This window comes from Rhinatrema bivittatum, chromosome 6 (genome assembly GCF_901001135.1).
Source record: "Rhinatrema bivittatum chromosome 6, aRhiBiv1.1, whole genome shotgun sequence".
NCBI classification, from domain to species: domain Eukaryota; kingdom Metazoa; phylum Chordata; class Amphibia; order Gymnophiona; family Rhinatrematidae; genus Rhinatrema; species Rhinatrema bivittatum.
The window spans coordinates 98,208,782-98,235,889 of record NC_042620.1 but is presented as its reverse complement, the minus strand read 5'-3'; the positions used below and the strand labels follow the sequence as shown (position 1 = coordinate 98,235,889).

Genomic DNA, 27,108 nt, shown 5'->3' with positions numbered 1-27,108 from the left:
ACCCAGGGTTTTCACCAAGGTGATGGTGGTAGTAGCAGCGGCCCTGCAGCACAAGGGCATACTGGTTCATCCCTACCTGGACGATTGGTTGATTCGTGCGAAGTCGGAAGCCTTGTGCAAGGACGCGGTTCAGCGGGTTCTTCAGAGATTGACTTCCTTAGGTTGGGTGGTCAATCCCGACAAGAGCCATCTGATTCCTTCCCAGTCCTTGGAGTTTCTGGGGGCCAGGTTCGATACGGTCTTGGGCAAGGTTTTTCTTACAGAAGAGAGGCTTTCCAAATTGGTTACCTAGGTGGATTTGTTCAGATCAATGCTTCGGCCCAGGGCCTGGGATTATTTGCAGGTTGTGGGGTCAATAGCTTCTACTCTCGAGTTGGTCCCGAGGGCCTTTGCTCATATGCATCCTCTTCAGTCTGCGTTGCTCTCCCGCTGGAGTCCACTTTCCCAGCAGTTTCAACGCTTACCCCTGACTGACTTGGCGCGTTCCAGTCTACGTTGGTGGCTGTGTCCAGACCACTTGCGTCAGGGGGTGGACTTGGAAATTCCCACATGGATTGTAGTCACTACCGACGCCAGCCTCTCCGGATGGGGGGCAGTGTGTGGGGGATCGGCGGTACAGGGACAATGGACAAAGACAGAATCTTCCTTGTCCATCATTTGTTTGGAGACCAGGGCAGTTCGGCTGGTGTTACAGGCCCTTCTACCCTTAGTGGAAGGGCGGTCTGTGAGGATACTGTCCGACAATGCCACGGCGGTAGCTTACATCAGTCGTCAAGGAGGAACCAGGAGCCGCCCTGAGGCAATGGAGGTATGGCTGTTGATTGCTTGGGCGGAACAGCACCTTTACAAAATTGCAGCCTCTCACATAGCCGGGGTGGACAAGGTGCAGGCCGATTTTCCTCAGTCGAAACCAGTTAGATCCCGGGGAGTGGGAAAACTTGGACAAGGCTTTTCGGCTTCTGTGCAAGCGGTGGACCAGGCCCTCCATGGCCCTCATGGTGACATACCGCAATGCTAGGGCTCCTCGTTTCTTCAGTTGGCGACGAGAACCAGGAGCGGAGGGAGTAGATGCCCTGGTTCTGCCCTGGCTAAGGGACATTCTGTTGTACGTTTTTCCACCGTGGCCATTGGTTGGGAAGGTGTTGCGCTGAATCGAGGTTCACCCGAACACAGTAATCTAGTGGCTCCGGAATGGCCACGGTGTCCATGGTTTGTCTTCTAACTCTAGCTGCGGTTTCCTCTGTCCCCGACTCTTCTGCAGCAGGGACCCCTCTCTTTCGGTGAAGTCGATCGCTTCTGTCTAGTGGCATGGCTTTTGAAAGGAAGAGGTTGAGTGCGAGGGGGTACTCACCTGTGGTTATCGCCGTGCTGTTACACTCCCGTAAAACCTCTACCTCCAGAGCCTATGTTAGAGTTTGGGGAATGTTTGAATCCTGGTGTTTGTAGCATTCGTCCTTCCAAGGCATCAATAGCGGCGTTAGGTTGCTTTCGAGGTAAAGTACAGGGGGTGGTGCTGGCTTCGCATCCAGATGTGGCTAGGTTCCTGAGAGGGGTTAAGTGACTTGTGCCCTCCGGTTCGCAATCCCTGCCCTTCCTGGAAGCTTAATTTGGTTCTCCGCGCCCTTTCTATGGCCCCCTTTGAGCCCTTGAAGTGGGCAATCCTGAAGGACCTCACTTTGAAAATTGTGTTTCTAGTCGCTATTGTATCGGCAAGGCGCATTTCAGAATGACGAAAAAATCCATCCACCTCTACACTTGGTGCCTGCAAATCCCTCCTTAACTCTTACAGGATCGCCATCCTCAGAATGAAGAAAGACTTCTTTGCTAAGAAAATCCACCATTTCATCTTCGACACGAAAGCTCTCTTCGCATATGTCTCTGCACTCTCCAAGCCATCTCCCCCCACCATTCCTGATGACCTAGCACTCAACAAAGCCATTGAACTTGCACAATTCTTCGAGAAAAAAATCAATAACCTAACCGCCGCGTTTCACACGCCCCCTGGAACACCTTCTCTCGCCCTCCCCTCTTCACCGAAACCAAACTCAATGCTTGAAGTGTTCGAACCAACATCATCAGTGGAAGTAGAAAATATCCTCAAAAAACTGAAACCAGCCTCACATCCTTCGGACCTGATACCGCCTAACCTGCTCTTCAACATCCCAAACACCATCTCAAAGCCAGTCTCAGATATTATTAACCTCTCTTTATCCCAAGGATCAGTGCCAGACCCTCTTAAGCTCGCTATTCTCAAACCTATTCTAAAAAAGCCGAACTTATCTCCTACAGACCCATCTAGCTTCCACCCAATAGCTAACCTTCCCATGATTGCAAAAATCATGGAAAAAATAGTCAACAGCTATCAGATTATCTTGAGGAGCACAACATTCTCTCCCCCACGCAACATGGATTTCAAAAAACACATAGCACAGAAACCCTGCTCATATCCCTAGCAGATACTATCCTATTAAACATGGAAAAAGGACAAACTTATCTTCTCACTCTCCTCGATCTGTCCACCGCCTTTGACACTGTAAACCATAACATCCTTCTTGAACAACTAACAGACATTGGCGTCAAAGGTCCTGCACTTGGTTGGCTCAGATCCTTCCTGTCCAACAGGTTCTACAAAGTCAGGATCAACAATAAAGAATCTCCCCCTGTCCGCTCCAACCTGGGTGTCCCACAAGGATCTTCCCTATCTCCAACACTCTTCAACATATACCTGCTACCACTCTGCCACCTACTCACAAAGCTAAAACTATCCCACTATCTTTACGCAGACGATGTCCAAATCCTCATCCCGATCAAATACTCTCTTCAAAAAACTTTTAACCACTGGACCACCTGCCTCCAAGAAATTAACCAACTACTTTCCACTCTCAACCTGGTCCTAAACAGTGACAAAACCGAGATTCTTATCTCAAAGGAAATCCTCACCAAACCTCCAACTCCACCACCCTCCTCTCATTCGGTCAACTCAACTATTAAATCCTCTCCTTTCGTCAGAGATCTAGGCGTGATCCTAGATAACCAGCTTAACCTAAAAAAAATTTGTGAACACCACCGTGAAAGATTGCTTCTTCAAATTACAAGTTCTCAGAAACTTAAAACCTCTCCTTCACCTCCAAGATTTCAGACTGGTGCTGCAATCCATCATCCTTTCAAAACTGGACTATTGCAACTCCCTCTTGTTCGGGCTCCCAGCCAACACCATAAAACCTCTTCAAATGGTCCAAAACTCAGCAGCCAGGATCCTCACCAACACCAAAAAAAGAGATCATATCACCCCCACTCTTCAGCACCTCCACTGGCTACCCATCAAGTACAGGATCCTCTTCAAAGTCCTCACGATCATCCATAAAGCCAAACACAACCTCACATCCATCGACACCACTATTCAGTTCACACCACATACCTCATCCAGACCAATTAGAAGCGCCTATAAAGACACCCTGTTTGCCCCACAAGCAAAATCATCCTTAAGAAAGAGGGCCCTTTCGACAGTAGGACCTCATCAATGGAATGCATTACCTCCGGACCTCAGGCAAGAGCATTGTCCATCTTCTTTTAAAAAAAGACTTAAAACATGGCTATTCAGCCTAGCCTTCCCTGACTCTTAATGCTATCCTTCCCATACTCCAAACTCTAGCCTTCACAGACTCCTAATTCTCGCCCCCTCAAAGTCTTAATTCCTCCTCTCTTTCTTCCGAACTGACACCCCATTCAGTTCAACACAGTCTGTCAATTCGCTCCTACTATGTTTCTTAGCCATCTCTCCCACGCATTCCTCTAAGACATCATTTTATGTTATGAAATGTCTGGTTATGTTATGTTGTCTCAGTTGTTTCAGTTGTTGTCTCAGTTGTTTCAGCTATTTACAATATGTTAAGTTATATGATAGGATAAGTTACAGTTTACAATACTTTAAGTTATAATTCATTCCATATTTATATGCCTCACTGTTCTATGTAACGCTCCTAAGCGAATTTTTGTAGTTACATTGTAAACCGGTGTGATTTGTATTCTTACAGGAACATCGGTATAGAAAAATTAAAAATAAATAACTCCTGGCTCTTGCAGAGAGCCTTTCTTAAGGATTTTGGATGCAGGGCTTTCATTGCACATGGTTCCCTCCTTTCTACCGAAGGTAGTCTCTGCTTTTCATTTAAATCAGTCAGTGGAGCTTCCTTCCTTCGCGGGTCTAGATTCCGCTACGCCGGAGGCCAGGGATTTGCGGAAGCTAGACGTGAAGCGGGTGTTGTTGCGTTACTTGGAGGTCACGAACAGTTTTCGGCTTTCGGACCATCTCTTCGTCTTGTGGAGTGGACCTAAAAGGAGTAGGAAAGCTTCCAAGGCCACTATCGCCCGTTGGCTGAAGGAGGCTATTGTATCGGCGTACCTTGTACAGGGCCGGCCGATTCTGATCGGGCTTAAGGCTCATTCTACGCGCTCGCAGTCAACTTCGTGGGCTGAATGTCAACAGGTGGCGCCTCAAGAGATTTGTAGGGCGGCTACCTGGAAGTCTACACATACTTTTGCGAGACATTACAGACTTGATGTCCGGGCACCTGAGCCCTGGGGCTTTCGGAGCTAGTGTTCTCCGAGCAGGACTTTCGCAGTCCTACCCTGGATAGGGAAGCTTGGGTACATCCCAGGAGTCTGGGCTGATCCGGGTACGTACAGGGAAAGGAAAATTGGTTCTTACCTGCTAATTTTCATTCCTGTAATACCACGGATCAGCCCAGAGTCCCACCCAGGGAGAGTCCGCTCGGCCGGTGGTTAATTCTTTCATGCTGTAAGTTAAATATGCCCCCCTGTTCGGGGTCAGAAAGTTTCGGTTACATGTTCTTCTTTTCCTCTGCTCTTCGGGAGGATGTTGGTAAGAGACAGTGGTGAATCTTCATTATTGTTCTGCTTGGGTACAGTGGACTACTGACAGACTCTAGGTGGCAGCTCAGGAGTATACGACAGAGTCCACAGAAATTGGTCTGTCTCCACCTGCTGGAGGGGAGGTAAAACCCAGGAGTCTGGGCTGATCCATGGTACTACAAGAACGAAAATTAGCAGGTAAGAACCAATTTTCCTGTCCTGAGTCCATCTGTCTACACTAAGGAAAAGAAAATTATCAGATAATTAATTTCTCCAATAAACAAAATGTATTGAAGTTTGGGTGTCTGTGTATATCTCTGCAAGACACCAGTGTTGTCAAAGGTATGTTTTTTCCAAGTGCATTGTTCCAGCATGAGTCTATGAATTGGGTCTCTACTGAGCTGTTTTTGCTAAGTACATAATTTTAGTGCTCTTAGAGGTATGTGCTATATTTTTCTCATGGGTACATTTATGATTTTTAGAGATGGGCAGTACAAAGGAATCGTGGGGGGGGGGGAGGAGGAGATACAACAAACAGACATCGGATATGTCAAAGGATCACTTGAGCCACCTAGTTTGCTCATTTGTGCCTGCCTACTATGTTGTCACAGATTATTACTTAAATCAGTAGTAGAGAAAAGGAGTGAGAGGACCACAAAGGTCTCTGTGTCTCTCCGACATGCTTGAATGTCTTCCACCTCTGCTGTAAATCTATTTCAGGTGTCCCCCAAAACCTTGCAGTGAAAAAAGTTTTCTTACATTCTGATTGTCTATTCATTACTTTATATCTATTAATCACCTTATTTATTAAGGAAAAATACAGTTAATGAGTTACAGACCTCTTCTCCTTGTTCTTTGGAAAATGCCACTTTCACATAGCTTATTGAAGTCTGCTAAATATTTAAAAGTTTGTATATCTCTTTTTCTTTCTTCTAGAGAGCTCTTTCAGTCTTTTTATCTATATAGGGCTGATCCTAGAGGGGTATAGGCTTGGGCAATAGCCCAAGTGCACCCCCTTCCTTCAAAAAGTATTTGAAGGAGGGATCTGAGTGGAGTTTCCCCCCTGAGTTTGAAGAGTGAGAGGCACTATAATTCCTGGCCTGGCACAGATGGCAAATGTCTCCATTGCAGGCTTGCCTTGCCAGTATACTTGAGAAATGGGAAGTGATATCAGATTTCAGGAATGGAGCTAACACAGTAGCATGGGGGCCTGGTGTGGGGTCACACTGATTCTACTCTCTCCCCCCCCCCCCCCCCCCCACACACACACACAAGGACAGCCTGGAATATATGATTTACAGTGGAGGCCATCACCATTTTGGTGGCTCTCCTTTGAGTTAATAAGGCAAAGGCAATGGTCCTCATGGTGCTTAGAAGACTTAAACCACTTCTAACAGCTGCCAACTTTCAATCAGTACTGCAAGCGTTGATCTTTGCAAGCACTGATTACTGTAACGCACTCCTACTACGGCTACCATACACTTCACTAAGACCACTTCAAATATTACAGAACACAGCTGCCAGAATCTTGACCGGCAAACGGAAAAAAGATCACATCACAGAAATACTGAAGGAATTATACTGGCTACTCATTGAACAAAGAATTCAGTACAAAACACTCTGCACCATACATAAATTAATGCATAATGAAAATGCAGAATGGCTGAACACAGCCCTTTGTGTACACGTCCCAAACAGAAACCTGAGATCAGCCAACAAAGCACTTCTTACTATCCCATCAATCAAAACAGCAAGACTAACACAAGTGAGAGAGAGAGCATTATCCCTGGCAGGACCCATACTATGGAACACCATGCCCTTGGAGTTAAGATTACAAAGTAACAACAAAACCTTCAGAAAAAATTTAAAAACCTGGCTCTTTAAAGTAGCCTATCAAAAAGAGAAAGGAGAATAGCACCCAGGGGAATGCAGGTACAAACAAAACAATGGAACAACAAACACATAATCAAAACCAATATGTGTATTTTATTTGTGAACTAGTTCAAGTTTCATTTGTAGTTCATCAATAAAGGTTAAAAGTACAATGAGAAAGCTAATCTCATATCCTAATCTGATATAATGAGAAATGGACATGACTCATTACACTCACCAATTAATATTATGTACAAACTATGTTACCGATCCTTAATGGCACCTGTTTAACTTAAAATACCATAGCATAATTTTTATGTGCCTTAATGTAAACCGTTGTGACGGTATCCACTGAACGACGGTATAGAAAAGTGTTAAATAAAATAAATAAGACTGGGTCTCCAGAATTATACCAATTAATAAACAACAGGAACATTTATGGTAGTAAACATGTTTTTCATTTTAGATTCCTACCAAATCTCTCAAAATTTAGATATGCTAAAGCAGAGAGAAAATGAGAAAGGATTCTTCAGCTTTTTCCGGAGGAGTAAAAAGAAACGGGAACAAGTAAGCACTTTGTTTTTGTAGATAGTGTTAATGTAAATGAAATATTTTAAAATACAGCATCATTGTCAGTCCTGATATTTCTGAATTTGTTGTTACTCCCCTCAAGACATCAAGTGCCCCTGCAACTCCACTGCTCAGTAAACAGAGACCAGCGAGTGTGGGAAGATCCAATACTCTTACCAGACAAGTTGATTTGAACACTCTTCCATTTGCAATGCCTAAGAAGAGAAGAGCACCCTTGCCCCCAATGAATGCGTCTCAGGGTGTTCCAAAAGAGGTGGCTTCCAGTCAAGTTCGATCAGGATCCTTAGTTTTGAAATCTGTCAGTGTTGATGAAGCAGACAAGGTCAGTACCAAAAAGATTCCTATTTCCCATTGAGCATATGGCATTTTGAATGTTGTATAGCAGTCACCTGAATAAGTCTTTTGGTGTTTCAGTACTCTTACTTCATTGCTAATTATTTTGAGTATGTCACTGCAAAACTAAATTAGGAATACATTTAAATTAAAATTAAGAATTAGAGTTGAAGGAGAAATTTATAAATATATCTTGTTTTTCAAAAGTGGATTTTATTTTTTATTGATATTAATAGAGGAGTAGCCTAGTGATTACAGCAGCAAGCTGAGAACCAGGAAAGCCAAGGTTCAAATCTTGCTGATACTCCTTTTGATCTTAGGCAAGTCGCTTCACCCTCCATTTCCTCTGGAAATTTAGAACAGTATTTACTAAAGGTTTTCTCCCATTCTGTGTCTATGGGAAAAATACTTAAAAAATGACCCCCTTAGACTAAGTAATGAGCTGCCAAAAAAAAAAAAGGTGTGAGCTAAATCTAAATAACCATAAATATTTACCTACATGCTTGACAATAGAGATTAGAAAAATCTTGTTGCTTATTAAATGAAAACTATACAAGGACAAAACTACATTATTTTTAGATGCTAAAGATGAGATGTTAGAATAGCTTGTGATCATATTTGCCATTCAGACTGTAAGGTTAATATTTAATGTATCTTAACCAATTTGTCACTTATTAAAGAAAATTGTGTGCCAAGTGTAACCAGGGGTTAAAATGGATGGATTTACTTATACTGATGACCAGTGTGTATCCTGGAACAAGGTTGCGGATCACAATGGCAGCTGCCTTGACTGCAGCAACAGGACAGGTCTAGGGCTTACTAAAGCCCAATTTTCTGGAGGTGCTGATGGTGAGAGAGTGCAGCATGATAGTGTATGATTGCATAAGAACATAAGAATTGCAATACTGGGTCAGATCAAGGGTCCATCAAACCCAGTATTCTGTTTCCATCCGCTGCCAATCCAAGTCACAAGTACCTGGCAAGTACCCAAACATTAAATAATTATTAAGAAATAGTAGCTTGAAGTTTAATAGCAGTTTATAGATTTTCCTCTAGGAATTTATCCAAACCTTTTTTAAATCCAGTTACACTAACTGCTGTAACCACATCCTCTGCAATGAATTCCAGAGCTTAACTATGTGCTGAGTGAAAAATAATTTTCTTTGATTTGTTTTAAATGAGTTACTTGTTAATTTCATTGAGTTCCTCCTACTCCTTATGTTATCTGAGAGAGTAAATAACCGATTTACAATAACCTGTTCAAGTCCTTTCATGATTTTTTAGTCTATCATATCCTCCCTCAGTCATCTCCTCTCCAAACTAAACAGCCCTAACTTCTTTAGTCTTTCCTCATAGAGGAGCTGTTCCATGCCCCTTATCATTTTGGTCGCCCTTCTCCGCACCCATTGTAACTATATCTTTTTTGAGATGTGGCGACCAGAATTGCACACAGTATTCAAGGTGTGGTCTCACCATGGAGCGATACACATGTATTTATTTCTTATTCCCTTCCTAATAATTCCTAACATTCTGTTTGCTTTTTTTGACCACCACAAGCTGAGGATTTCAATGTATTATCCACTATGAAGCCTAGATCTCTTTCCTGGGTGGTAACTCCTAAGATAGAACCTAACATAGTGTAACTTCAGCAAGGGTTATTTTTCCCTATATTCATCACCGCACTTATCAGCATTAAATTTAATCTGCCATTTGGAAGCCTAGTCTTCCAGTCTTACAAGATCCTCCTGCAATTTATCACAATCCGCTTGAGGTTTAACCGCTCTGCAAAATTTTGTGTCATCTGCAAATTTTATCACCTCACTCATCGTACCCCATTCCAGATCATTTATAAATATATTAAAAAGCATCGGTCCAAGTACAGATCCCTGAGGCACTCAACTGTTTACCTTTTTCATTGTGAAAACAGACCATTTAAACTTACTTTGTTTCCTGTCGTTTAACCAGTTTGCAAGCCACAAAAGGACATCACCTCCTATCCCATGACTTTTTAGTTTTCTCAGAAGCCTCTCATGCGCGACTTTGTCGAACGCCTTCTGAAAATCCAAATACACCACATTTATCAGTTTACCTTTGTCCAAATGTTTATTTACTCCTTCAAAAAAAGTAGGAGATTTGTGAGGGAAGACCTCCTTTGGGTAAATCTATGAAGACGACTGACTTCCTGACACCGACGTCATCAGGGTGGAGACCGGCAGGATCATCAAAAGCCGGCCCCCCCTGCGGCATTTCAGTGAGGTGGAGGAGAGAGGAAGTGCCAGACTTCAATTACCTGCTGCAGCTGAAGGAGTGCAGGAGTGAGGAGGGCTTTCCTGGCCCCCCGACGAAGCTATTGTGACTGACTTCCTGACGCCGACTTCATCAGGGTGGGACCGGCAGGATTAAACCATGTCTTTCTATATACTCTGTGATTTTGATCTTTATAATAATTTCCACTATTTTTCCCAGCACTGAAGTCAGGCATACCAGTCTGTAGTTTCTTGGATTACCCCGGAGGCCTTTTTAAATATAATGGGGTTACATTGGCTACTTTTCAGTCTTCATCTACAACCTGATTTTAATGATAGGTTATAAATTAATTGAAATAGGTCTGAAATTTCATTTTTTTAGTTCTTTCAGAACCCTGGGGTATATATCATCCAGTCCAGGTGATTTACTACTCCTTAGTTTGTCAATCTGGCCTTCCACAACTTCTAGGTCCACTGTGACATGGTTCAGTTCATCTGAATTGTCACCCTTGAAAACCTCCTCCGGGTGAGGTGGAGGAGAGAGGAAGTGCCAGACTTCAATTACTTGCTGCAGGTGAAGGAGTGCAGGGGTGAGGAGGGCTATCCCGGCCCCCGACGAAGCTATTGCAACTGACTTCCTGACGCCGATGTCATCAGGGTGAGACCAGCAGGATCATCAAACGCCGGCCCCCCTGCGGCGTTTCAGTGAGGTGGAGAAGAGAGGAAGTGCCGGACTTCAATTACCTGCTACAGCTGAAGGAGTGCAGGGGTGAGGAGGGCTCTCCCGGCCCCCGACGAAGCTATTGCGACTGACTTCCTGATGCCGACGTCATCAGGGTGGGACCGGCAGGATCATCAATAGCTGGACCTCCTGTGGTGCTTTGACGCCGCCGGCATGTCACCAAAGCCGTGCGTGCCAAAGGGGTGCGTGACTTTGTCTGGATTTTGCCAACATTCAGGAATGTGGAAAAGGACCTTATTTCTTTTGAAAAGTGAGTAACAATTCCTTTTGTTTTTATTGCTGTTTCTCTCAACCGAGACCTCCAGCCAGGAAGGCAGTAGTTTGTTCTGAGAGAAGGAGGTAAGAAGAGTGATCTAAGGCTTTACCTTGTTAATAAAATTTGGAGACATGATGCCTCATACAAAAAGGAAGGCGAAAGTAAGGGAAATAGTTACATCATCTCCCTTATCAAAGCCTTCCCAGCCTTGGATCCCTGCTTTTTTCACACCTACATCTGGTAAAACACCGGAGGAGATGACCACTGAAGGATCTGGTACAGAGCGGGTATCAGTCCTACAGGCCGAAATATCGCTAAGCCCCGGTGCCCCGAGTACTCCTTCTCCACCTCAATTAATTCCTATAGATTTTTTTGAACTTAAGTTGATACAGAGGAGAAGAGAGGAGGAGCCCAGGCTACAGTGGGAGAATTGGAATCGGGATCTGTACACAGCAGTGTTCTACATAGTGACAAGCCAACAGATTACATTAGACTCTCTTTGGTTAGCTGTTAAATCTTTAGAGATGGCAATTGTTAACTTAACAAAAGTTACAACAGATTCAAATCAACGTTTCATTAATATTGAGGCCTCCCTTTTAAAATCTGATAAAGAAATGAAGCAGTTGGAAAAGAGAATGGCTAATATGGAAAGATTTCACCCATCCACAAAATTCAATTTCAAAAGTACAATTTATTCATGAAATACATAAAATAGATCCTATCTAGACAATGATTACTAAACTAACACACTCATTCATCCATACCACAAACATGTCACAATTCCAATCAAACCCCTTTTGTAAAAACAACAAATATATAATATAAAAATCCCAGCACCAATGTGTAACACTGATTATCAATATAATAACAACTGTATCTTGCAATCTTTTACTCTTTTAATTAAATAGCATTTCACGATATATAACAATAATGCTGCGACAAAACCAATGTGTGTGTTGGAACCCGGTATTCTCAAGTTCCCGCATTACACACTATACTCTTCTTATCTTATCACAACAAAAACGGTGACAACGTCCATTGGACCTGCCCGACAAGGACTCCTTGTTTCGCCCGCTTCATCCGGGCTTCATCAGGGATATTTTCGTCACTGTCATCTCAAATCGACCTGTGCAAGGCGCTTTTAATTTTCTACCGGTTAAGATGTGCAACCTCCGTTGCCGGATTAAAGAACTTTATATATCATTCAAATCTTCAAATGTAGAAAAAACATTTCTCAATCCAACATGCTTCCGCTAAATCCAGGGACCAACCATTTCCTCCGGAACTGATGCCATCACGTCTGAATGGCATGAAGACGTGATGGCATCAGTTCCGGAGGAAATGGTTGGTCCCTGGATTTAGCGGAAGCATGTTGGATTGAGAAATGTTTTTTCTACATTTGAAGATTTGAATGATATATAAAGTTCTTTAATCCGGCAACGGAGGTTGCACATCTTAACCGGTAGAAAATTAAAAGCGCCTTGCACAGGTCGATTTGAGATGACAGTGACGAAAATATCCCTGATGAAGCCCGGATGAAGCGGGCGAAACAAGGAGTCCTTGTCGGGCAGGTCCAATGGACGTTGTCACCGTTTTTGTTGTGATAAGATAAGAAGAGTATAGTGTGTAATGCGGGAACTTGAGAATACCGGGTTCCAACACACACATTGGTTTTGTCGCAGCATTATTGTTATATATCGTGAAATGCTATTTAATTAAAAGAGTAAAAGATTGCAAGATACAGTTGTTATTATATTGATAATCAGTGTTACACATTGGTGCTGGGATTTTTATATTATATATTTGTTGTTTTTACAAAAGGGGTTTGATTGGAATTGTGACATGTTTGTGGTATGGATGAATGAGTGTGTTAGTTTAGTAATCATTGTCTAGATAGGATCTATTTTATGTATTTCATGAATAAATTGTACTTTTGAAATTGAATTTTGTGGATGGGTGAGTTCTCTTTTGTTGATATAAATTACTTGGTAGAAGAGTACCATAGTACAAAAATTACCCTCAGTGTAGTGTATAATATGGAAAGATGCCAACAAAGATTTACAAGAGCTGAGATATATAATAAAAAGCTCGAAGCTATAGAAAACTCGTTAAAGTATTTGAATCTTAGAATACTAAGCATTCCAAAACATAATTTAATAACGTCACATGACATGTTTAAGGAATACTTAAGTCATATTTTAAAAATGCCACAACAAGCAATGCCTGCCATCTCAAAGATTTATTATGTACCTGTAAGAGGTATTATTCCATCAGGCAGCAAACCAGGGGAAAATTCACTGAATTGGAATTTGACAGGAATAATTGAAGCCACCCCGGTTACTAATATATTAACTAGATCTATATTACATGTTTCCTTCACTTTTGCCTTGGATTGTGGCACAGTGTTTCGTCTCTATATGTGGAATCGATATTTCATGGTGATAAAATATGGGTCTACACCAATTTCTCAAGAATGACACAAGAAAGGAGAAGGAAATTTCTTGAGTAAAGACTAGAAGTGGAAACAAAGGGGAGTAAAATGATATTAAAATTTCCCTGCAAATGTGAAATATATTGTCAAAATCAGAAATATGTATTTTTCGAGTTATCACAGCTGTGAACTTTTCTTGATTTTTATACCCGAGAGACTTTAGCTTTGGGATCAGAGGCAAAATAGAAATAAACTAGATGTAAAATCTCATTTTCAATTGTTTGTATGGGGGGGTGGGGGGGAATTTGTCCTCCCTATTTTCCTTTGAAACTGCTTTTTTGCAACTCCCTTCCTGCGAAACTATTACTTTGAATATTGGATAAATATAATTTCTTGTTTGATTTATATTTCAGTTCTAGAATTACAAATATCTGTATTCATCTAAAATTACTTTTTGTATTTGAAAATGCATAAAGAAAAAAAAAAAAAGAAAACCTTCTCCGGAACGGGTATCTCCCCAACGACCTCTTCAATAAACACTAAAGCAAAGAATTCATTTAGTCTTTCTGCAACGGCCTTTTCTTTCCTACATACCCCCTTAACTCATTGATCATCTAACGGTCCAACAGACTCCCTCACAGGCTTTCTGCTTCGGATATATTTTAAAGAGTTTTTATTATGAGTTTTTGCCTCTGCGGCCAACTTCTTTTCAAATTCTCTCTTAGCCTGTCTTATCAATGTCTTACTTTTAACTTGCTAATGCTTATGCTTTATCCTGTTTTCTTCTAATGGATCTTTCTTACGATTTTTGAATGAAGATATTTTAGTTAAAATAGCCTTTCACCTCATGTTTTAATAATGCTGGCAATTTTTTGACCTTCCCTTTACCTTTCTTAATGCATGGAATACATTTTGGCTGTGCTTCTAAGATAGTATTTTTTTAACATTGTTCACACCTGTTGCACACTTTTAACCTTTGTAGCTGCACCTTTCAGGTTGTTTTTTTTTGGGTTTTTTTTGTTTTTAACTATTTTTCTTATTTTCTTAAAGTTTCCCTTTTGAAAGTTTAGTGCTAGAGCCATGGACTTACTTCCATGTCATTAATTCAAATCTCCTCCCATGTGGATAGATGGATTCAGGGCCAGTGGGTTATGCATCTCTACCAGCAGATGGAGACAGAGCAAACTGATACTACAGTATATAAACTCCTGTAGTGACATCGGCCTGCCAGTATTCTTCGTCACCAGCAGAGGGTGGGCATGCATTTTCCTACTAGGGCATTGCTTCAAAATTTAGAGGAGAATTAATAGGAGCTTAAATTGCTCCACTCTCCTGCAGTGATATCTAGTGGTCCCTCCCCCAGTTGATAATTCCTGAGATGTTTTCCGTGGTCCCCTCAGATGAGTGCCTTGGTCCAGTAGCTGGTTCTTCAGCCATCTTGGATGTAGCTGATTTAAGCAGCTGAAAGGCAGCAAGTGCAGGAAGCCGAGCATGGCGGTGATGGAATATGCCCTCTCCCCTAGCAGCTGGAGACCGTCTCTGTGCTCAGCCAGGAAAGACTGAACTTAGATAAGTTTAAACAAAAAGAAAACAAAGTCAGAGACAGATTAGAGAGGTTGTTGTAGGACTTCCTCCGGTCTTCATGCTTGGTGTGCTGTTCCGACATTTGTTCCCATTCTCATGGGGGTTAAGGGATCTGGGCAGCCTGGTGGATTGAGCAGCCCGGGTGGGCTAGGCCCCGTGGTTGGTTTTCTTTCTGTGAGCCACAGCAGCGTTTTCATGCACTCTCTTTCTGTGCGTTCAACTGCCCTCTGCAGGACCGTCGGTGCGTGCAAGTGCATACAACTGTGCAACTGAATTGTGTGCCCAGTTTCTTTTGGGTGCGCTGCCTGTGTGCGTCCAGGACTGGTGCGGTGACAGTGCGCTTAGTTTTGTGGTGCATAGCCTTGGGACACCTACATTTTGTTACCTAAATTTTTTTGCATGAACTTTCTTCATTCGCCTGTTAAGCATGCTGATAGACTAATGACGCCGGTGGCTAAGAAACCTAAGCACCCTTCCCTCTGTGCTGCCTGTCACATTCGGGCATCTCAGCCTGGAGTGCCCTCTAACTTGTGCCAGTGCTGCTTAGAGGCTCAGGGAGAATTATCTTCTTCTGATTTTACTAAGCCAGGTTATTCCCAGCCTGATGATGGCATGGTTAAGGACATATATCACAGAAGGTAAAATCTTGCTTCCTTAATCAGTTATAACAATCATCACATGAGGAAACACAATCACTATGTGCAAAATATTTTGTTTTATTCATACAAAATTTTTTATATATAAGCAATACAATACATGTTAAAAAAACAAAAAACAAAAACATTCCTCATCTACTCATACACATTCACACCATTCATTCAATTTTCCAACAAATTAGGATACTATCTGTTTTGCCTGAATCAGGCTTCCTCAGGGAATATGCCAACAATTATTTTTACATCAAAAAGACTTTACATATTTCTCTCAAATACATTCTCCATTGATGAAATCAATTCCCCTTCTTCTCAGTATTTATTCTTCTTCTTTTCAGTGCTTATTCACCAACTTGTAACTTCTCTTCCACTTCTCACAACGGGTTCACTAATCTTTCCCTTTATTCTTCTTATATAGAACACTGTATACCATTAAATATTCATATATTCTGATTACTCATAACTGATTTATTACCTCTTCTTCTAATCCCCTTACCTCAACTTTTTTCACCGCCTACTCCTATTTCACCAACAGTATTTTTCTTCGCTGTTATTTCCACTCCTCCAATTTCCTGGTGATTATACCCGATATTATCTGTTTATAAAATATATTTAAACAAATTCTTCTTTTACAATAAATTATTGTCCTTTTAATTAATCTTTAAAATTAAAACACAATCACCTACACACTTTTCCTTTATTTCCCGCGTGTCTTATTCAAAAGTGTCCATCTCCACTTCTATTATGAATATCCATTTGATCTGAAAAAATATGAATACACTACTATCACTACTGCTTTTACATACTTCTATTAGAAAGTATGAGAACTATAAGTATTTCACAAAATCTTACCAAACTTTACCCAACATTTTGACTTGGGATGCCGCTCCCTCTCCAAAAACACCGCGCCTCCGTACTCCCACTTCCATACTACTTCTTAAATCCTCCCACCCTCATGGTATGTCAATACCCAGGATGTCATACTTCAAGCTTTATTATTCATTGTTCTCCCACACAAATCAATACATTCTCATCCTACGTCAATTTCCACAATGTTATATATCAAGCTTTATTATGTTCAAACACATAACCATAACACCACCAGGAACACTGCTCTTACCATGTAAATCATTCCAATCCGATTTTTTTTTTTAATTCTTTATTTCTCAATTTTCAAATGTAAAATACAAACAAATTTAAATAAAGTTTGCATATGAAATACATGATCTGGATGTGATTTACAAAAAAGAGAAAACATTCTATACTTCCACCTCTGTGAAGTTAAGCTTACAAATAAAGAAACATTTAAACACTTCCAGTCTCATTAGTAAAGCATAAGTGAGGGGTCATTGCACAGTGATGAAACTCATAGGGAGTTTATTACAACAAGAAATTTGTTAAGAAGGGGCTCATATTAACTTGCTTACTTACTTATTTACTTTATTTACTTAACTCAAAATTGGGGATGAGGCTGGGATTTTCCTCTGTTCTTAAAAAATCCTTAAGTTGTTCGGGCGAGAAGAAAATGTATAGATCATTTTGTTTTTTTAAGACACACTTACACGGAAATCTCAAGGTGAAAGTATAACCCGCATCAATTACCCCTTGGCGTAAAGCCAAAAAGGCTTTCCTCCGTAATTGTGTTGAAAGAGCTAGATCGGGAAATATCTTAATCTGCTTACCCATGAAATTGACAGGATATTTTTGGAAATAGTTTTTCATTATTAAATTTATGTCCTCAAATAAAGAGAAATTTACCAAAAGAGTTCCCCAATCAATTATTTGGGCGCTAGATTCGAGAAAGTTTGTCAAATCTCCTTGAAAAGGCTGTTCTAGTCTGTCACTTAAGTTTCTTTTCTTCGGTATAAAATAACAATTTACTATAGTTATTTTTTCACTAGAGACAGAGCCAAGAATCTCCACAAGTAAAGTTTTAAGAGTGATATAGGGTAATTCCCCAATCACTCTAGGAAAATTAAGAATTCTTAAATTATACTTCTTGGCTGTGTTCTCTAGTGATTCCAATCTTCTTGAAATAACATCTCTATCTTTAATGACAGCCACATGAAATTCCATATTATTCTTTTGGGATTTCTCTAATTCTTTTGTCCTGTCATCTAGTTCTTTAATTTGTTTCTGTGTTTGCAGTTTGTCTTGTTGAGTTCCTATTATTAAACTATCCACTTTCTTTTCTAGCCCCTTAATATTAACAAACATCCCTTCCATCATTCCCCAAAGTGAGTCAAGCGTAACCACTGCAGGGTGGGAAGGTAGGCCTATACTGTTATCTTGGACTACTTGATCTAAATTTCCTCTCAAAGGAGTTTCTAATTTCAAGTCTCCCTCTCCTCCACTTCTTGAAATTGTGTCCAAAGTAGCAGAGGCTCCCTCGACGATAGATTCTACAATAGCCCCTCCAGGGCTTGTCTCCGCTGGTCTTTGTGCAGGGGGTATGGCAATGTTTGGGCTCAGCGAGGCCTCGTCTGTAGGCACACTAATCCCTCCCTGGATGAGTGGCACATCAGAGTCTTTGGACTTCGCTTCATTTGAAGCAGGAGAAAGGAGAAATCTGCTGATTTCCTGCTGAATTGGAGATGGCAGGGGAAGTGAGGGAAAAACCCGCACTTTACCTTTACGCTTTGGAGGCATAGTCACTAATGAAATTTGAAAAAATCAGCGGTTTCTCCAACGAATATGACGCCAAAATTCACGTGCAATGGATAGTCAGCAGAGAAACCAATATTATTCAAAATAGAAAATTCAGTACCTTATCGGACCAGTTAAGATGTTTATCGACATCCGACGATTCCGGGCGAAGCCAGGCAAAGCCGTTTCGCCGCGCGCCCCTTTAACCCGCGCAGCTTCAGTGGCGCGCCGGCTCAGCCACGCCGCTAAGCACCTCACTTAAGAGGGTTACTTCCGGGATCCGCCTCAGGGTCCGCCCCTCACGTCGCGACGTCGGCGGGTCAGCTGGAGCTCACAGTCGGGCAGAGGGGTTCCCTGCCCCGTTCTCCACAGCCTCAGGTAGCTGGTCCGTGTTCTTTTCTCTGCGCCCTCCTCCAATCCAATTTTTTATCTGGCTTCCAAAGTATTAGATGATGAGATAAATGCATTATTAAATAAAGGGATGTCATATGTACCAAGTAAGGCGTATGATACGTTTGACACCCATGTGGGGTTTTATAAATTCTTTAGGAGGTTGAAAATAAAGTTTTTTGCTAACAATACCCTCCAAAAAAAATCTAAATTTGTGAAACCATCTAATTGGATTCCACTGGAATTGGATGACCCATGATGTCTTTTGGTTTTTGAAAAATTGGTTCTCAGGTATGTAAGAAAACTGGATAACCAGAAAACAACTCAAGAGTTTTGGGGGTTTTCCCTTTTTCCTCATCGGGTTCCCCTTCGTGATCAGTGCCTCCTCAGTGCAGTAGTTTTTTTTTTTTTTTTAAACTACCTTTTGTCTTTTGTTGCAGTCGATTCCCGACTACGCGCCTCGCAGTGACTGCCAGTCATTGACCACACTTTGGGTGTTTTTTCATGGCGCTCTAGAATGTTGAGCTGCCCGCACCACCGGCCCCATACCGGAGCCTCTGCCCCTGCTGAAGCATCTGGATGTCCTATTAGGCACCCTACTGACGCAACCGGTGCCTGAGGGGTCTTCGGTTCCTCAGCCAGCCCTCCACCTGAGCGATCCTGATCATCAGGTCCTCTGAGGAGGAAGATATGGCCAGCGCCGTGTTCCTGAGGCCTTGGTTCCCCGAGCCCTTACCGGGTCCTTCCAGCCTCCTGCGGCCTCAGGTTCCCTTGATGTCAGGGGAACTGTTGATTCTCACACTGCCCTCGAGGCCTCTGAAGCCATCAGAGCCCAGGGCTGATGTCCTTCACGGGCCTTGCCCACGTTGAGCTGGCCCCAGTGAGGAGGAAGGGCCTTATGACCCCCAGGGAGATGATTCCATGGAGTCATCCTCCGAATACTCAGATAACCCCCTCTTGGAACCCTCCTCACCTGAGGACCAGTGCCGGTCGCCCCCCGAGGACTTGCCCTTCGCAGGGTTTCTTAGGGCCATGACCAAAGCCATCCCCTTCCAGTTGCTCACGGAGGAGGATGCGCGACACAAGATGCTGGAAGCTTTCTAGTTCATAGACGCTCCCAAGGAGTTTATGGCGGTTCCCATCCACGACATCTTCAAGTACCTCCTCCTCTGAATGTGGGAGCACCCGGACTCTATTTCCCCTGTCAATAGAAAGTCTGATGCCACATCTTTGGTGCAACAAGCCATGGGGTTTGAGAAACGGCACCTCCCCCACCATTCGGTGGTCATGGAGTCCGCCTTGAAAAATGCCAGGTACTCCCACACACACACCTCTGCCCCACCGGGAGAGAGTATAGGGAGCTTGATGCCTTGGGCAGGAAGGTCTTCCAGGGTGCTATGCTAGTCTCCCGTATTGCTACCTACCAACTTTATATGACTTAGTACAACCGGAACCTCTGGAAATGCGTTCAGGACCTCACGGAGGGCTTGCCTCAACAACAACAGGAGGCGCTCTTGGCCAACATCCTGCTGGGTTTAGAAGCTGGCAAGCATGAGGTGCATTCCACCTACGATGTCTTTGAGATGACAGCCCATGTAACTGTGGTTGGCATCGGCGCCCAGAACTTCCGACCTCCATCCGGAGATACAGGAAAGCTAGCTGACCTCCCCTGCACCAGTGACAGCCTCTTTGAGGATAAGGTCTGAGACGTGGCAGCACAATTGAAGGACCAGCATCATACCCTTCAACAGCTCTCCTCTAGCGCTTTCGATGCCCCATTCTTGGCCAGGAAATTTACCAGGCCAGGATCCCAGACGCCCTTTTATAGGCAGAGGAAGCATTATTTTCCAGCCTCCCGAGCTCAGGCAGTAGCTCCAGAAGTCACCCCCTCCAGCAGCGAGTGCCTAGGCCCCAGCCAGCGCCCCAACAAGCTCCAACTATGGACTTTTGGCTGGCGGCGAGGAAGTATGAGTCAGTCCAGCGCACTCCTGATGCCAGATCCCCCAGTGGGGGAGGCAGGATTCTCGGCTTCGCCCATCGCTGGAAAGAGATCACTTCGGACTGCTGGATCCTTACCATCATTCGTCAGTGGTACTGTCTCAACTTCAGCCGGCTACCAGAGACCTCGCCCCCATGTCCATCGTGGGGTTCGTCCAACCCAGCAGGTCATACTTCAAATGGAGCTCTCCGCGCTTCTGTCAGCAGGCGTGGTAGAGCAGGGCCAAGGATTCTATTCAAGGTACTTCCTCATTCCAAAAAGGAACGGCGACTTGCGCCCCATCCTCTACCTCAGGGCATTGAACAAGTTTCTCGCAAGAGAAAAGTTCAAGATAGTCTCTCTGAGTACGCTGATTCCCCTCCTCAAAAGAGGAGACTGGCTCTGCTCCCTCAATCTCAAGGAGGCCATTTTCCCCGGCCACAGAAAATACCTCCACTTTGTGGTGGGGAAGGCTCATTACCAGTGGAGGGTGTTGCCTTTCGGGTTGGCCTCAACCCCCCGCATTTTCACCAAGTGCCTGGTGGTGGTGGCAGCCTATCTGAGGCGTCAGGCGGTGCATGTTTTCCCCCTACCTAGACGACTAGTTGGTCAAGAGCGATTCCCATGCAGGGGCCTTGAGTGCTTTAGCCCTGACGGTGCAGATGCTAGAAGCCTTGAGGTTTGTCATCAGCTACCCCAAGTCTCATCTCTGCCTGTCTCCTCAGCTGGACTTCATAGGAGCCAGACTAGACAGCGCAGGCAAAAGCGTTTTTGCCCTGAGATCAGGCTCTTGCCCTCGCCTCACGGGCAGCCTTTATCCGCAGCAGCCGGCAGATGACCGCCTGCCTTCTGCTCTATCTGTTGGGCCACATAGCGGCCTCTGTCCACATCACCCCTCTCGCCCGCCTGTGCATGCGCAGGGCTCAGTGGACCTTGCGGTCGCAGTGGTGACAGGCCTCCCAGGACCTCAAGACTCGCGTTGCAGTCACAGCACCTCTGCATACATCTCTGTCCTGGTGGGAAAACCTCTCCAATTTGGAGAGGAGATTCCCTTCCAAACTACCCCGCCTCAAGTGATCCTCACCACCGACGCCTCTCCCCTGGGTTGGGGAACCCATGTGGATGGCATCCACATGCAGGGTCTCTGGACTACTCACAAAGCCCGCTGTCAAATACATCTTCTGGAGCTTGGGGCAATCTGGTATGCCTTATGGGCATTCAGAGACCAGTTGTTGTACAGGGCAGTCCTGATCCGAACAGACAACCAGGTGGCTATGTGGTATATCAACAAACAGGGAGGCACGGGCTTGTTCCTCCTCTGTCACGAGGCGGTGCAGGTGTGGGCCTGAGCCCTTTTCCAGGGGATGTCACTAAGAACAGCATACCTGCCCAGAAATCTGAACATGCTGGTGGACCAGCTGAGTCGCTCTTTCCAGCCGCACGAGTGGTCCCTCAACCCAGAGGTAGTGGCCAAGCTCTTTCATTGGTGGGTACACTAGATGTGGACCTCTTCGCATCTCTGTGCAATCACAAAGTGAGCAAGTTTTGCTCCCTGTCGCCGGGGGGGGGAGGGGCCAGACGCTTGGCCAGCAACTGTTTCCCTATTACAATAATTAAAATCCCTGGTGTTCTAGTGACTTCCACCACTCCTACAATCCAAATTCCTAGTAGTTTGGCTCCTCCACCACCCCAAACTTCACCCTAGGCCATCCTGGCATCTCTTTCCCTTCAAGGATGTCTCTTGACAGGCTGGTGGGCAGGAGGTAGCATGTGTCCTTTCCATGTCCATTCCAAATTCAAACTGGTGCCAGCTCTTGCAAGTGGGAATTACCAGCCAGAAGCTATTCGTTGCTCCATTTCCAGTGTCATGGCATTGAGGGTCATGAGGGTTCGTTACTGTGTTTTTTCAATGGGAAGCAGGCAGCAATTTTTTTTTTCAGATTGGAACAGACATAATCTGGCAGTTTCTGATCTGTCTGCAGTGGTTTAATCCTTCATTGCTGGTTAATCTTTCAGCATTTCAGTTCAGATTGGTGCCTAGTGTTGGATTATGGCCAACTTTGGAAGCAAGCAATTTAGAAATGCCCATGGAATCTGGAGTGTCCTGGGGAATTTTGCATAAAGAGACCTGGAAAGGACATCCTAGTGTTGAATTCAGGCCTTAACAATTTTTGAGGGGTTTCAGTGGAGTTTTTGTATTCCCTATCCTGTATTATCCCAATGAATAATTCTAAGGGTAGTGAATTTGTCATTGGCCTTGTAGTTGCAGGCAGTTGTGAGAGAAAGGGGGTCATTTATCAAAATGCGATAAGGCGTTTTCGCATGCATTAAGGGCTTATTGCATGCGAAAAGCCCCGTTAACGCATGCGATAGGCCCTTAACGCATGCAAAAACGTGTTTAATGCACGCGATCGCACCATATTGTATGGTGCGATGCAAATTCAGAAAATAGGAGTAGTTATTTATTTATTTATTTATTTTTGGGTTTTTATATACTGATCTTCTTGCATTGGATGCAAATCAAACCGGTTTAAAGTGAAACAATTTAACTTGCCTAGGAGCATTACATGGAACAAAGAACATCAAACCAATAAGAGTGCTTATGAGCATTACATAGAAACAAAAGAGGAACACTTAAACATAGTTAGGGGCAGAGAGTGGGCTGGGTTAGCCTGTCTGCGAAGAGCTATCGCACAGCCATAACGCAGATTTTAACTACACCTCTTTGGATCGCGTTAGGCTGTGCGATAGCTGCCGTGACCGCGCGGTAAGGTTTCATCGCCATTTGCGATGTCTCCCGTAAGTCCTATTTCAGGTGAATTGATAGGTCCGGGGAGAGGGAGGGAGAGAGAGAGAGAAAGAAAGAGAGAAAATAATGTCATGGGCCATAGGTAGGTCGGGAACTCACTCCAAGATGAGATTCGGGCAAGGTTCTCTCAACCTAGCTTGAGAGACTCTCTACCTGGGTAACATCAAGCTAGGTTGAGAGAACCTTGCCCAAATCTCATCTTGGAGTGAGTTTCCTCACTCCGAAGGCCAGCAAATCTTCACAAGAGACCACTGTTCTGTTCGTAGGTGTCACGTAGAATGTCAACGTGGCCCCTAACCCCCTACACTCTTACCTAAACCCCACCTCTCTCTCTTTCCTAGGACCATTAACAATGGTCCCCTGATGGTTGAATGAAGGAAATACACCAGGTCTGGCACTTATCGCAGAATCTGAAAATGGTATCGCAATTTGCGCTAACTTAGCTCTTCGCACAGGTAATTAGCGCAAATTGTGATAAATGCTATAGTAGCATAAAACACGCCCCTTTTGCTATCGCATGCGGTACTTACCGCATTTTGATAAATCCACCCCAAAGTTTGGTAGCATTCTGGGTCCTATTCTGGAACCCCCTTTGAGAGTATGGTTTTGTCTGTCTTGGCAGTTGTCCCGAAAACAGTTGGACAAGTATCTGATGATACATAATTTATCTTTAAATGAGAATCAACTTTACAGAAGAACGCATCTTCTGTAAATGTATCAAAATAAGCATTCACAAACTAGAAAACAATCATTTACATTTCAGGTAAAGGACCATCATATACCACCCATGTGTGTAACGCCAACAATAGGCTTATGCATGTTTAAACGGGTCACAAATAATCATTGATCCAAAGTGTAGGTTGTGCCCAACTTTTTAAAAAAATATTTTTCACTTTGTTATATACTTAAATTAGATTCCAGGCATCAAGATTACTTCCCTTCACACACTTTCAACTTGCCTGTTTGTGGGACATCCGAACCGACATAATACTATGTATCATAATCCTGTTTCAGGGATCTGAGCAACACTTGATGGCACTTCTCCAAGACTTCATGATGTCTTAAAAGGAATGGACATTTGGCTATTTCATTTTGATAATAGGGATGCCTATAAGTGCTGATGCTTGTTTTTTAGGTGGCTGTTGTGATTCTGGGTTCCTGACAATATGTTTTATTTTTAGTGTAAGTAATCCGGAAAAGTGCCATCAAGTGCTGCTTAGACCCCTGTCGCAGAGCTACGAGCCATAGTACTGTGTCGGGTCGGATGTCCCACAAATAAGCAAGCTGAAGCTCTGTGAATATAATATAATTTTAAGTGCATAACAAGACTAATTCTTTTGGTTATTGAGCTTAATTCTATTGTCAGAACTTCCTGCTTGCCTACAAAGTTAGGTAGCTCAGGAAATTGGTTGCACTCGCTTCACTAGGGTAAAGGTGGCTTTGTATCAGATGCAATCTTTAGTTGGTAGATTGAACTTTACATATAGGTTTATCCTTATGGGTCAAGTGTTCTTGAGGCACTTGTCCATGGCTACATCAGCAGCATGACTCAAAAATTTCATTCAGATAATGTAGAGTATGGCACAAGCATCATTTCATTCAGTTAATGTTTCGTTTGTGGGAGGATTTAAGGGTGTGAGAGAGTATTTTGTCTAGATTTAGTGGCATTTGTTTGTGGCAAGTGGACCCTCCATCCAGTCGGGTTTTGAGCGATGTCTGTTTTGGGATATATTGACAGGGGCTATGGTATGCTATTTTGTGACCTGATTCCTGGTTGGCAGCAGAGATGACTAGGATTATTACTTTGTTGGAATTATTTTCTGTAGTCATAGTTCTGGTAATTTGAGGTGTTAAATTGCAGAATAGGAAGGTAATATTTTTTTGTGATTTATCAGCAGTCGGCCAAGTTTGCATTGGTCTTTTATGTACAGTAGGAGTTTGTGTTGCTCCTGTCTTCAGCATGTTAAGATATGTGTGTAACATGTACCAGATATTGTAACAACATTGCTGACTTTCTCTTTCCAAGTCTCTGTTCCCGAAGTGGACTTATAGGGAACACCTCTGCCCAATTTAACTTTGGCATGCCTCCTTAGCTCCAAAGATTTGGGCATCTTATACTGGCAAATGCAGAAAAGTCCTGCACATTCTTGGTCAAAAATGAATGTGTGTGAGGGGAGAGGTGGACGGCACACAAGTCTGCAACTGTCTTGTACTTGTGATGGAAAACCCAAGCCATTTACTATAGGGCAATGTTGGCTGATCTGCCCAGCTGGCTAGCAGAATCACACTGGAAAACCTTGGGGCACTGTTAATGTGATTGGATGCACTCACATTTGAAGAGTCATCCAACTGGAATGTGGCGAGGGCCTGAGCAGTGGAGGCACTTGGGAGACTAATGGCTGCAGGCCTGGGGATTGCCTTCTTAGCTGAAACAGTGGATGAGCTATCAAGGTAGTAGGGATGGACCCAAAAAGCAAAGCGGAAGCCGATCCAGTTGGCTGTACAGCAGTAAAACAAAGAGAATCGGTAGTTGAAACGCGGTCTGAAACAGCACCGTCCACCATTTTCTATTGAGCTATCAAGGTGACAGGTGTTTGCATGGTTTGACTAACTTGGGTCACATATCTTTGGCATGTTAATTAAGCTGCAGCCCTTGATCTCCAAATATGTTTGTGTTCATTTTTATAATGAGTATTTTTCGGATAATTTTATGAAGAAAGAGGGGAAGATCAAACAGCCTGAGGTACCCTTGTTACTTAGCATTACTTCTCTGTTTAATTTATATAAATAGAGCTAAGTATAAACTATCCTTTTTCAATTAATTGGATGTTTTCTAACACTCTTAATATTTACTTTGATGAACAATATTCATTTAACAAGTTGCCTTAAGTAACTAAATTGATTAGAGTACAGTAACTGCCAGTCTTACAGTTCAGATGGCAAACATAAAAAAAAAAAAGTGACATGTTTCCCTAAACTTTATAGCTTTGATTTAGCTTGATTTATATCAGACTTGGATATTGAATTATATGGTAAAGGAATAAAATATCTTTGTATAATTTGTCAATGTAGTTTTATTGTATACTTTTTAATACCTAATCGTTTGACACAAATAGTTTATAATAAAAGGATACATTTCTAGGCCATGGATTGAGAATATTATATGCTTTTACATCTTTGTTTAAAAGAAGAATTAATTGCAATAATAGTTGATATTGATCTGCTGTCCTTTTTTTTAAGGGAAAAATGTATAAGCTCACATAGGGTTAAATTATGCAGGTATTTTGTATTTACCCACATACTTTAACCCAGATTTTCAAAACAGACTCATGCGCATACATCTGCTTTGAACATTTACGCACTCTCCATCTACACATATACATATAAATGAGGAACAGGTGTAACTTTCAGTGCATAAATGGTACACACTGAAAATTATACCTGTTCTGTATATATATGTGTAGATGGAGAGTCCGCAGATTTTCAAAGCAGATGTAGGCGCATAAGTCTGCTTTGAAAATTTGGTCTCAAGTTTGTGGGTATAAATACAGAGTGCTTTCTCCAAAACTGCCTCCTCCTGCCTCGACTCAGAATGTCTCTTGCTAATAAGGGTAAAAGTGTGTGTGAAATGGGGATTTACACCATGGCCTGCATAGGCATAGTGCAGCATCAGATTAGCCAGCACCAATTTGAATTTGGCATGGA

General features: G+C 43.0%; 1 protein-coding gene across 10 annotated transcripts in view; it reads left to right on the top strand.

Moving 5' to 3' along the window:
* The window catches only part of COBLL1 (cordon-bleu WH2 repeat protein like 1), a 393,951-nt gene that overhangs the window by 251,705 nt on the left and 115,138 nt on the right, over positions 1–27,108 (top strand). For 9 of the 10 annotated variants that reach the window (XM_029605630.1, XM_029605638.1, XM_029605628.1 and 6 more), the window contains 2 exons: positions 7,211–7,311; positions 7,418–7,657. In XM_029605630.1, coding sequence (XP_029461490.1) covers positions 7,211–7,311; positions 7,418–7,657 — 341 coding nt within the window. The remainder of the gene's footprint in view (positions 1–7,210; positions 7,312–7,417; positions 7,658–27,108) is intronic. The other variant, XM_029605633.1, reaches the window with a different exon arrangement.